Genomic DNA, 13,325 nt, shown 5'->3' with positions numbered 1-13,325 from the left:
AGGTTTGGTCATCTGCCCAACTCTGAGATGTAAGGGCAGATATACTGTGTTAAGCAGCCCTACTAGGTCCACATGGGTAGAAGGCAGTTTGGTTCCTCAAAGGAAAAACCAGACAGAGTTCCCAATGAATAGAAAAAAGTCCTAGGAGGGCAGATATCTTATATGTGCAATATGCATTTTTTAGCAGCTCATCAGACCTCTGGTTAGAAATTTAAACAAAGATGTGAGACTGCTATAATTTCAAGACTATCACTGTCTCTGATCATTCTTTTCAACCCTGAATAGATTAATCAGCAGTAAGCTACCAACCAAGATCCCTTTCCCTCCTTTATCAAGTCCTAACAGTTTCACTTTCTGAAATCTCTGGAATCTGTTCATTTTTCTTTATCTACCATTGATAGTGTAGTCCAGGCTATAGTCCTCTTTCCTCTGATCTATCAAAATTAAATCCTTAGTGATCAGTCAGTATCTACTCTGGTTCCCCTTCAGTCTGTTCTCCACACTGTGGTGTAGTGATCTGTTCAGAATGCAAATCTAATTATGTGTTTCCTATCCTCCAACTACACCTCAAGTTTTTAAAACCTTTCATTAGGCAGAAATTATTAACTAGATTGACATCTGGCCCATCATCACTTCTCCAACTATTCTTGCTCAATAATTCCCTTTTATATAAATTATATATTCTCTTATTACTGTCTACCTCTCCTTTTACACTTACTATAATTACAGTTTTGCACTTGTATATGAGTATTTGATGAATGTCCGATTTCTCCATTAGACTGTAAAAGCAGATATCATGTCTGTTTTCCATTATCTTTTAATTTCACTAGTTAGAATGTGACTTGGCTTACAGTAGAAAATAAATATTTATTTCATTAATTAACTGATTGATTACTATAAAGAGACCTCCGTGATAACGTGGACAATTTATTTGTTCAACATCCATCTCCAAGAGCTTTCTAGTCAATTGATTTTGGATTTGGGCCCTCCAATATAATCTAACTTAGAAGTTTATGGAGAATATTATATAGCTATCAGATGACAAGTGTGGGATGTTTTGAGTATCTGTCAACACATAGTTATGTTCATGTGAAATAATGTGAAAGGCTATAAAGCAGTATGGCTATACTCATTGAAATCAGCAAGGAGTAGCCCATTGCACTGGTTAAATACCTCTTTTCCCATTAACACCCAAATAAGTTATTTATCTAGTTGAAACCCCCAATTTTTCTTTTGTGCTTTTCTGCTTACATCTGTTGGGCTTGATGATGTATTTGCTGCTGGGGCCACTTGCTTTTAGACAAGAAGCAGGAAGTTTCTACCAACTTCTACCTCAGGAAGCAAAGACCCCTGCCCAGAGTCAGTACTGCACTAAGTGGACCGGGGTTAGGACAGGGCAGTTTCTCCCCAGGCTTGGGCACCACCCTAGTAAAAATAGTCTGCCAGAGGTGGGAAGAAAGGCTTTTCTTACCCCTTCTTCTCTAACAGGACTGGACCCCTTCTTCTATATTCACTCTCTTTAGTTTTTTCTTGCCTTAGATATGGATCATCCATCCCTCCTGCAGTTCCCTTGGGACTACTGTATGGGTGACAGTGGAATGACTTTACATGCATCAAGGTTAAAAGGCTAAAATTACTTGATATAAATACATTTAGTTTCTTTGGAAAGAGCTCTGGGTTCACAGTTTATATCATAATCAAGTAACACTGAAGTAATAATTTCTTCAAATGGTTGATAACAGTCTGACATAAAAAATTTTGGAAAACAGTTAAAGTTGTGCATGAGTTGGCTTGACTGTAAAGTGGAATTAATATATTTTGGTAAATTTATGATTTTTTAAATATGTGCAAAAGAAGAAAGCTGATGGAGTTAGAAGAAAGAGAGGGAGAAATCTTAGTAGTCATAAGAGGATGGCATCTGATAAACATACTGAAAATACACTTGAAGAATTGATCTTGTTCTCCATCTGTTAGGTGCTGATATTTAATCATATTCAACACTAGTTCTACCTTCCTTTCACTTTCCTTTAAACATCCTACTAACACTTGACACAGTGCCTTGCAAGTTCTGGCCTCATGATAAATAACTATTGGTTAGCTGAAGGAATGAACGGATGAAGAGTGAAGAGATGAATGACAAGATTCTAGACTTTCACAGTACAAATAAATACATTAACTTATCAAGATTTGAAAACCATAACTTTTCAATAATTTAGATAATATAGATGAAAGGATTGATTTGATCTAAAAATTTGAACGGTGAAATTATCGGAAGTTTGATTACTATATCTAAAATGCAGCGGCACCTGCCTGGCACAGTTGATAAAGCAGGTGACTCTTGATCTCGAGGTTGTGAGTTGAGCCCCATGTTGTCTGTGAAGCCTATTTAAATAATAAATGAATAAAGAAGAAATTTTAAAAAATGCAAATGATAAATAGGAAGTTAGATAACTTGAAGTGAGCTTTTTAGGAGATACATATTATTTAATGTAGGAATCATTGATTGCTGTTCAGAAAATGATTTTTAAAAGACTTTATTCTCATTCTCGATTTATTTTAGAATTTTGCCACATAGAAATTGTTTTGAACTTTCCAGTTAAGATGAATCAGTTTCCAGGAGCGCCTGGGTGGCTCAGTCGTTAAGCGGCTGCCTTCGGCTCAGGTCATGATCCCAGGGTCCTGGGATCGAGCCCCGCATCGGGCTCCCTGCTCCGTGGGAAGCCTGCTTCTCCCTCTCCTTCTGCCTGCCTGTCACTCCCCCTGCTTATGCTCTCTCTCTCTCTCTCTCTCTCACTGTCTCTGTCTCTGTGTCAAATAAAAATAAATAAAATCTTTAAAAAAAAAAGATGAATCAGTTTCCATTTCTGAACTGTCATAGATTTTAATTTAATAAAATTGAATCAGTAGATTTTACTATTTATCATATACTAGTTAATGCTACCTAGCTAGAAAAATTTCCCCCTACATTTGGATCTGTGTGATTAATATCTGTTGGTTTCCATGTTTGAATATTTGAATATGGCTTATGGCAAAGTGTGGGCTGTGGTGTCAGATAGACTGAGTTTCAGTCCCCAGTCTGCACTTCTTAGCAAATTATTCAGTTTGTCAAACCTTAGTAGTATCTTGTGTAAATGAAGATGATACCTACCAGAAGAGGTTCTAGGGAGGATGTAATAAGTGAAGATAAGTAAAATGCTTCGCACAGTGTCTGGGATATAGTAGAAATTCAGTAATTGGGAACAACTATTTCTCTCTTCCACCCTATGTTTTGTTCTGCAGCTTTCCCCGCAAACAAACCGGATAAAGATGCAAAACATGTAGTAAAAGTGGTAAGTATTACTCTTAAATTTGTATTTCATACATATTTCACTTTTTTTGTTTTCTACTTTATTCCTGGTATCTTTGTAAAAACAGTTTTTAACTTAGCTTTTAATTTTACTTATCAATAAATGTGTTATGGTATATTTTCACATTATTAAAATGTAAAGACTGGAGAACTTGGTTCTTCTGTGTTGACATTTATCATCCTTGTATCCCATCTAGCTGTCTCTCCTTTCCTTTCTTCCTCTTTACTCTAAGTGGTAAGGTCCTTTAAGGCAAGGATGAGGTTTTAGTTTTGTTTGTATCCCCTATGCCTAGTACAATGAATGAAGTATAGTGGTTACTTAGTAAAGGTGCCATGGGTGAATGAACCCCACGGTAGTCTGCAGTATATCTACCCTCATGTCCATGTTGGGAGACATGGAATGTCTGTGTAGATAAAATTCTCAGTGCTTTTAGTAAGTTTTTTTCCATAAGAAGACTTTCATGTGTAAGATTGTGTAGAGGTAGCATTACAGTATATTAAATTTAAACTTGAGATTCTCCAAGTTTATTTAGTGCTTTTCTGAGATTGTTAGTAGAAATTTGATGCCTGTGTTTTATAATAAATTATTCAAGCACTATTTATATACTATGAATGTATACTCATATTTTCACAGTTGAAATATCAAATCTATCTTTAAGATTATTGTTTCCTAATAAAATTAATTTTTCTTTTATAGGAATATCAAGAAAATGGCCCATTATTTTCAGAACTTAAATTTTATCAAAGAGCTGCAAAAAAAGACTATAGTAAGTAAATTTAGCAAAGCAAGCTACTTCCATATGCATATGTGTGTGTGTGTGTATATATATATGCTAAAGTAAATGTTAATATTTTTCTTTTGCCTTCTGGAAAATTGTCAGTTAGAATATTATTGTAATTGATATAATTAATGATTATATAAAAGTAAGATAGATGCTATGTAAATGTTGATATTATATACATAGTGGGTTATATATTTCAAATCAAAATTGTTTCTACTACTTTATGTACAATGTCAAGTTGTTGGTCTAAGCTACCAAGAGTTCTCTAAGTATAAAAGATAGAATGAAATCATTTCTTTTGCAGGAAACCATTTGGTGTCAGAGGTTGTAAGGAAAAGATATTAAAATGGGCAGTAGATACATAAACAAAAGGAATGGCCATAGAATGGATTAGTGTAAGGTATATGGAAATGATTAAACATTAAAATGATTTAGACCATAAGTTAAAAGTGTTAGAAACTTGAATGTTGGGAAATTAACTGGAGCTGGAAATCACATGTAAGAGCCCCCAGTTAGAGGAATTGAATGTGAAATGAATGTGAGCAGAGCTGAAGAACAGCAGAAGCATTTTGTAAGCACTGTACAATATAGATGGACGAAGTAGAGCTTTCAAGAGGTTAATATGAATAAAAATGATAATAGTCAAGGTCTTCTGCGTTATGTTTAAGAAAAAGGATGATGAGACTAGCCTCAATAATTAACTTTGTTTTCCTTAATAAAACCTTCTAAATGGTATGACAGTGGTCTTTACAACTGTGTAAACTATGTCAGGGTGACAAATAGAATCCATTAAACTTGATTGTTTATTGTAGAGCTGTCGTACACATTAAATATATATGGTAGAAAAGTGGAAAATAAGCTACCTGACGGTTTCAGTGGATTTGATTTTTTTAAAACTAAATTTAATCAAAGCAGTTTCTGTATAACAATTTCATAGTAAGATGATTTTTCTGCCCAATTTCTATTTTTTCAACTACCATGGCTTCAAATTTTTAAGTAATGGAAAAGAAAAAGCCATCTCTCTACTGATTCTTTGGTACTTAACATATGTTCTATTTCATTTTATTTTAATTTTTTGAACATATGTTATATTTTAAAATTTAACATATAAGGGAATGAATTTTTTTATGAATAGAAACACTTGTGTATATGATGCTAGTGCATTTTATGACCATGACTACTTTTGTTTTGGTTATAATTGCTTTAATTTAAAATTTCTGTATGTTGTTATGTTAATTATAGTGATAAATAGAATTTGAAGCCACTAGATAGATATATTTGATTCTTTAAAACATTTACTAGAAAGGTCTGATTTCTGTTTAGGTTAGCCAAATAACTTCTAGGATCTATGTAAAAGTAAGAAATAACATTCCTAAAAATATATATATCTTTTTTCCTGTTAAATTTGTCTTTGTAGTCAAAAACTGGATAGAACTCAAACAACTTGATTATTTAGGAATTCCTCTGTTTTATGGATCCGGTATTACTGAATTCAAGGGAAGAAGGTAAAATGGAATTATAATTGAGTATTGTTCTATGACTGTGTCTTATGTGCTCTAATATCTTTGCGATATAACAGATTACCCAAATCATAGTAGCTTATAATAACAGACTACTATCATCTTAGTTTCCATGGGTAACTAACGTGGAAGTTACCCATGGAAACTATGGCTTCCCCAGATGGTTCCAGTTTAGGACTTCTGAGGATGTAGTCAGCTGTCTGTTGGGTTGCCATCATCTCACGACCTGACTGGGGAAGGATCTGGTTTCAAGGTCACTCGTGTGGCTGTTGGCAGGCCTAAGAAGATCTGCTTCTAAATACACTCATGTGATTATTTACAGGCCTCACTTCCCCAGGCCTCTCAATAGGTCTCTCAGTAGGCTGCCTCAGTGTTATAAAGACATGGTAGCTGGCTTCCCCTAGTGCAAATAATTGAAAGAGAGAGAGGGAGAAAAAGCACACGCACACGTAGGAGCATGCATTCAAGAATAAAGCCACAGCCTTTTTATAAATGAATCTTTAGAATTTAAATAAAATTTTGAAAAAAATAAGGTTAACATACAGTGCAATATTGGTTTCAGGAGTAGAGTTCAGTGATTCATGACTTACATATAACACCCAGGGCTCACACCCAGTGATTCATAACTTACATATAACACCCAGCCCATCCCCTGCCCACCTCCCCTCCATCAACCATAAGTTTGTTTTCTATCATTAAGAGTCTCTTATGGTTTGCTTCCCTTCCCCCCCCCCATGTTCATCTGTTTTGTTTCTTAAACTCCACATGAGTGAAATCAGATGGTATTTGTCTTTCTCTGCCTTATTTTGAATCTTACAGTGATGTCACATATTTCCACTATAGTCTCTTTGCTAGGGGCAAGTCACTAAGTCTACTCTATACACAAGAGAGGAGATTTAATTAAGCTTTGTCTCTTGAGAAAAGGCACAACAAAATTTTATAGAAACATTTTTTTTAAATCACCACATGTGGCTAGCCATCACATATAAATAATTGACTAGTTAATTGACTAGTGATTTTTAAAAAAGAAAAAAATCAGTTAGGTACCCCATCTTGCCCTTTCAATAGCCTTTTAAAATAGGTGATATCTTTTTTCCTAGGTGAGGAAATAGGCTCAGTGGTCAGTGCTTTGTTCAAATGGTGTTTAAATGCTATCAGTAAAAACAAAATGAATGATCAGTAATCTTGAAACAAAGTAAAGGGCTGCTAATAGAGGACTGAATGGCTGAGTGGATCATGGTATATCCATATCATATAATATTATGCAGCCCATGAAGGAAATCGGTTAGAGCTATACCAGTTGGGAGGTATAGTGGGAGGGTTTCAGTGAGATACTAATGAAAAAAGTATGATGCAGAAAAGTGCATGTAATAAGATCACATTTTTGTAAAACAAAGACAAAAATTCCTTTATGTCTGTGTTCATGTGTGTATACACAAATGTAGACTAGGGGCTGATGTGGGCATGTAAGTGAAGGGAAGAAAAGGGGCAGAGGTGACAAACAGAAAAGAAGTACATTTTTTAAAAAGATTGATTTGATTGATTGATTGATTTATGAGAGAAAGACAGAGTGGGAGTGTGGGTGAGAGGGGTAAAGGGGGAAGGAGAGAGAGTCTCAAGCAGACTGCACACTGAGTGTAGAGCCTGACGCGGGGCTCGATTTCATGACCCTGAGATCATGGCCTGAGCCAAAACCAAGAGTTAGACATTCAACTAACTGAGCCACCCAGGTGCTCCGAAAAAAAAGTACATTTTTTAAAGTCAGGTTTATAAGTGTGTAGAGAAATTAAAATATGACTTATAAGGTCAAGAAACAAATATAAATAAAATTTTCTGTATGGACAAATAATTTGTCCAAGGTCATATAGTGACAGGGTGGTGAAATCAAAATGAATCAAACTCAGGACTCTTTAATTTAGAAAGAGCATTCTCTTTTCATGACCTACGACTGCGCGTGAGTGAGCGCAGCATTCCCTTCTATTAGAAACTAACTGCAGAGTAAATACTGACTAGTATCTTTCTGTAAAAGAACAGCAAGATTATTAATGTACATTCATTCTTTAATGGTTCAGATTTCAGTATTCTTCATTGTTGGGTTGGGGGTGTTTTTCCTTGTTTCAAATTCATAAATAGGCAGTTTCAAGCATTGCTATCTTAAGATCTCTTTTTGACGTCTTCTTCTTATAGTTACAGATTTATGGTAATGGAAAGACTAGGAATAGATTTACAGAAGATCTCAGACCAGAATGGTACTTTTAAAAAGTCAACTGTCCTGCAGCTAGGTATCCGAATGGTAAGAATGAATGACTTATTTCACATGCCTCATTTTCAGATTATTTACTTGTTACAATATACAAATTGTTGCCCTTTGTGGAATTATCAGAGAATGAAGGATTATTGCCCTAGAAATGTCAGTTATTTAGAGTAGAGGCTATTTTGGTGAAATTGATAACAGTGGGCTCTGTAAGTGACAGAATGTGCTGTGTTTGGCACTACAAACTCAATTAGGCATTGGTTCTACAGTCTGATTTTTTTCCCCTCACAGCTTTGTTTTACATATCAGAACAAGCTTGCATTGCTATAAGAATAACCTCTCTTTTGTTGGTTATATTTATAACAATGCAAACGGTGGCAAAATATATTATTTTCCATACTAAACACGTGATGGTATGGGGGTGCTATAAAGTTTTTAGTATGAGTTTGGGATGGTGGCAGTAATTACTATGGCAATGAATAATATATACTTTGCCAAATAAGAAGCAATGAAATCTTAATAGCACCCATGCACACATTTTGTTTATACCACATATTTGTCTTATCTTGTTTGTGTTTGGTTTGCCCAAGCTCCATTTTGTTTTTTCCATTTTAAATAGAATGAAACTGCTCATGCCAGGTTGGGATGTGGCAGATAGAACTCGTTAATTTTCCTGTTCATCCGTTTAGCTGGCCAGCAAATGTTTATTGAGCACTGGGTGTAGGTAACATGCAAGGCTCAAGGGCTTCAAAGATGAAGCTAAGGTATTTTCTATTACTCTCCAGAGGGAGAATGCCCTTCCGTGTGCTCATGGAAATGGTGTTTTGTTCTGGGGTCTCCAAAACTTGATTTATAATCATTGGTTGGGTGAGGAACTGCTGAGGGAACTTCATGATTATTTTACTTTGGATCTCTGATTTTATTGTTTTTCCTCTTTGCACAGGGTGATTTGGCCACCAGGCTGTCAGGGGCGTAGGCATAGGCACTGTTGAATCTTGGTTTCCTTCTCTCAGAAGTTTAATTAAAACACTTGATATTTGGGGATCATGTTATTCAGCTTTTTTCCAGGATTAAGTGACCAGTACATGTGATAAATAGATAAATACATAATTATAGAATATGTCACTTTGCTATTGTTACTATGAAAAAGATACGTGTTATTCTATATTCAGAATGTTTGAAGTTGATCATGAGTTTGAAATAGATATCAATATAACCTTACGTATTTTTTTTTCATAGTTGGATGTTCTGGAATATATACATGAAAATGAGTATGTTCATGGTGATATAAAAGCAGCGAATCTACTGTTAGGTTACAGAAATCCTGATCGGGTAAGTACAGTATTAAGCTTTTGTTGCCAGGAAGAATCCTCGCAGTATCATACTGAGACATTTGAAAATCAAACTCCTAACCGAGAAGAGTTTACAAATGAGGATTAACGTGTTGTGATTTATCTTACCTTGTTTATCTCATTTAATGCACTAAACTAAAAAGTAATTAGGTTGGGGAAACTGAGACTCAGAGAGGTTTAAATAATTTATTAATGGACATATAGTTAAGTGGCTGAAATTTGAATTTCTGACTGACTTTGTTTATACAAAGAACCATCCAAATCCAGTGGGAAAAGGGATGGATTTTTGCAGAGAAAAAAAATTAAAAGTCACATTAGCTCCTCTTTCACTGTATAAACATGTAACTTTTAAACAGAGCAGCATTTCCGATGGAACTTTCTCTGATGATGGAAGTATTCTGTGTGTCACTGTGCAGTATGGTGGCCATCAGCCACATGTGGCTGTCAAGCACTTGAGACGTGGGTAGTGCACCACCAAATGCCGAAAAGGATGTGGAGCCACAGGAACTCTCATTCCTTGCTGCTGGAAATGCAAAATGGTATGGCCACTGTGGAAGACAGTTTGGCAGTTTCTTTAAAAACTGAACATATTCATAACATATGATCTGCAGTGACATTGCTTGATATTTACTCAAAGGAGTTGAGAATTTATATCCACACAAAAACCTACACACAGATATTTATAGCAGCTTTATTCATAAGTGCCAAAACTTGAATCAATGAAGATGTCCTTTAATAGGTGAATGGATAAATAAACTGTGGAACATCCAAACAACGCAATATTACTACTCAATGTTAAAAAGAAATGAGGAGTCAAGACATGAAAAGACATGGAGGAACTTTAAATGCATATCACTAAGTAAAAATCTGTATAATTCCAACTCTACAACATTTTGTAAAAGGTAAAACTATGGAGATGCGAAAAAGATCAGTGATTGCCAGTGTTTAGAGGGGAGGGAGAGATGAATAGGTAGAGCACAGAGGATTTTTAGGGAAGTGAAACTGTTCTGTATGATACTACAGTGGTGGGTACATGTTGTTTTACATTTTAAAACGCATAGAGTGTTCAACACCAAAAGTGAACCCTAATGTAAACTATATAGACTTTGGGTTATAATGATGTGTTGCTGTGTAATGAGTGTAGGTTCATCCATTGCAACAGATGTAATACTCTGGTATGGGATGTTGATAGTGTGGGGGGAGATTGTTGGGAGGTGGGGGCAGTGGGTATATGAGAACTCACTATACTTTTCCACTTAGTTTTACCTAAATAGTTCTAAATTTACCAAAATTGAATCTAAAACTGCTCTAAAAGAGTCTTTAAGAATGTGACTAATGTGACTGAGGAACTGAATTTTAAATCTAACTTAATTTTAATTAATTACTAATTAATTTTTTCAGTTTTAGCTTGCTTTTCCCCACCAGCTTTATTGAGGTATGATAGGCAAAAATTACATATATTTAGGCTGTACAACATGTACGAAGTAATGATTTAACATATAATACATTGTGAAGTGATGACCGTCATCAGTTTAATTAACACATTCATCACTTCATATAGTTACTTTTTTTATTTTGTTTTGTGGTGAGAACATTAAGATCTATTCTTAGTGAATTTGAGGTACACAGCATTAACTCTAGGCACCATGCTGTATGTTCGACCCCTAGAACTTATTCATCCTCTAACTAAAATTTTGTAGCCTTTGGCCAACATCTCCCCACTTTCCCCCCCCCCACCCCCCAGGCCCCTGGCAACCACTTTTCTACTCTCTGGTTCTATAAGTTTCACTTTTTTACATGCCAACATATAAGTGAGATAATACAGTATTTGTCTTTCTGTGTCTGGTTTAATGTCCTCCACGTTCATCCGTGTTGTCACAAATGGCATATTTCTTTTTATGGCCAAATAATTCCATTGCATGTATCTACCACATTTTCTTTATTCATTCATCCTCCAGTGACCACAAAGGTTATTTACATATTTTGGCTATTGGGAAAAATGCTGTGGTAACATGGGAGTGCACATATCTCTTTAAGATGATGATTTCTTTCTCTCTCGATATATACCCAGAAGTTGGATTGCTGGATCATACGATAGTGCAATTTTGAGGAACTTTCACACTGTTTTCCGTAAAGACTATACCAATTTCTCTTCCCACCAAGTGTGTACAGGGTTCCCTCTTCTTCACACATTCACCAACAACAGATTAGCTCTTGTCTTTTTTGTAATAGCCATCCTAACAGGTATTGAATGATGTCTTATTGTGGTTTCGATTTTCATTTCTCTGATGATAATAATTTTGAGCACCTTAGACCTGTTGGGCATGTGTGTATCTTTGGAATAATAACTATGCAGGTCCTTTGTGTATTTTTTAAATTGGGTTATTTTCTTGCTAGTGAGTTGTATGAGTTTTTATATATTTTGGATATTAACCCCTTATCAGATCTAGGGTTTGCAAATATTTTCTACATTCGGTAGCTTGCCTTTTTATTTTGTTGATGTTTTCCATTGCTGGGCAGAATCTTTTTAGTTAGATGTAATTCTAGTTGTTTATTTTTTGTGTTGTTGCCTGTGCTTTTGGTGTCAGTTGAAAAAAAAATCATTGCCACAACCCATTGTCATGGACTGGAAGAATTAATATTGCTAAAATATCCATACTACCCAAAGCTCTCCCTATCAAAATTCCAATGGCATTTTTCATAGAAATAGAAAAAACAACCCTCAAATTCGTATGGAACCACAGAAGACCCTGAATAGCCAAAGCAATCTTGAGAACAAAGTTGGAGGCATCACACTTCCTGATTTCAAACCATATAACAACACTATAGTAGTCAAAGCCAGTATGCTGTTGGCATAAAAACAGACCAGTGGGACGGAATAGAGAGTTCAGAAATAAAGCCGTACATACACTATCAACTGATCTTCAACAAGGGCACCAGTAATATACAATGAGAAAAGAATAGTCTGTTCAATAAATTATGGTGGGAAAACTGGACAGTGACATGCAAAAGAATGAAATTGGACTCTTAACCTACACCATACACCAAAGTTAAATCTTTAACCCATTAAAGATTTAAATGTAAGACCCGAAACCATAAGACCAGAAGAAAATGCAGGGAAAAAAAGCTTAATTTCAATTAATTTAAAATTAAGTAACTCCATGTGGCTAGTAGCCACTCTATCAGACAGGAGAGATTTAGAAAGTGAAAAAATTGAGTCTATAAAAAATTTTAAAAATCATGGTTGAATAACTGAACTCTAGATGAGGAAAGAAATTCCTAAGTAATGGTACAAAAGAAAAAATAGAAAATACTGAGAAATTTCACATTTTAAAATGTCTATATTAAAAAATTGAAAAAGGGGTGCCTGGGTGGCTTAGTCGTTAAGCGTCTGCCTTCGGCTCAGGTCATGATCCCCGGGGTCCTGGGATAGAGCCCCGCATCGGGCTCCCTGCTCGGCGGGAAGCCTGCTTCTCCCTCCCCTACTCCCCCTGCTTGTGTTCCCTCTCTCGCTGTGTCTCTCTCTGTCAAATAAATAAAATCTTTAAAAAATAAATAATAAAAAATTAGAAAAAAAGAAAGACAAATGAGAAACTGGAAAGTATGTTTATGAAAGATATTTGGGGATATATATATAGCAAACCAAAAAATTAGTAAGAAAAAAAACACCAAATATTTTCTTAAAATAATGATTGAAAGGAATGGACAGAACACAAAAATACAGCTGTCAGAGATGAATGAAAAAAGTTCACCGTCACTGGAAAAAAGAGAGATGCAGATAAAAGCAGTGAAGTACCATTTTAAAAGAACTTACCAAATTGGAAAAGCTGAAAATAATAATTCGATGCTATTGAGGCTGATGAGGGTGCAGGCCCTTGTAGAATGCCAGGGGGAATGTAAATTAAATGGGAGTAGGAGAAGAAATTAAGTTAATGGAAGGGCAATTTGGCAATATATATTAAAATTCTTTAAAAGTCTGCATACTTTTTGAAGGTTAGGTTTATTGAAGTATAATTTACAAACAGTAAAATTCACCCTTTTTGCCGTACAGTCTGATGTGTTTTGACATAT

At 35.2% G+C, this 13,325-nt stretch overlaps 1 protein-coding gene across 3 annotated transcripts in view; it reads left to right on the top strand.

Annotated features, from left to right (window-relative positions):
• Positions 1-13,325, top strand: part of VRK2 (VRK serine/threonine kinase 2) — a 117,967-nt gene that overhangs the window by 41,059 nt on the left and 63,583 nt on the right. For all 3 annotated transcript variants that reach the window (XM_027620783.1, XM_027620782.1, XM_027620784.1), the window contains exons 3-7: positions 3,280-3,329; positions 4,044-4,113; positions 5,546-5,633; positions 7,836-7,941; positions 9,142-9,234. In XM_027620783.1, the coding sequence (XP_027476584.1) occupies positions 3,280-3,329; positions 4,044-4,113; positions 5,546-5,633; positions 7,836-7,941; positions 9,142-9,234 (407 nt within the window). The remainder of the gene's footprint in view (positions 1-3,279; positions 3,330-4,043; positions 4,114-5,545; positions 5,634-7,835; positions 7,942-9,141; positions 9,235-13,325) is intronic.

The sequence above is a fragment of the Zalophus californianus genome, chromosome 8 (assembly GCF_009762305.2).
Source record: "Zalophus californianus isolate mZalCal1 chromosome 8, mZalCal1.pri.v2, whole genome shotgun sequence".
Taxonomy (NCBI): domain Eukaryota; kingdom Metazoa; phylum Chordata; class Mammalia; order Carnivora; family Otariidae; genus Zalophus; species Zalophus californianus.
Note: the sequence above shows the minus strand (reverse complement) of the source record. Positions and strands in the feature narration are given on the sequence as shown.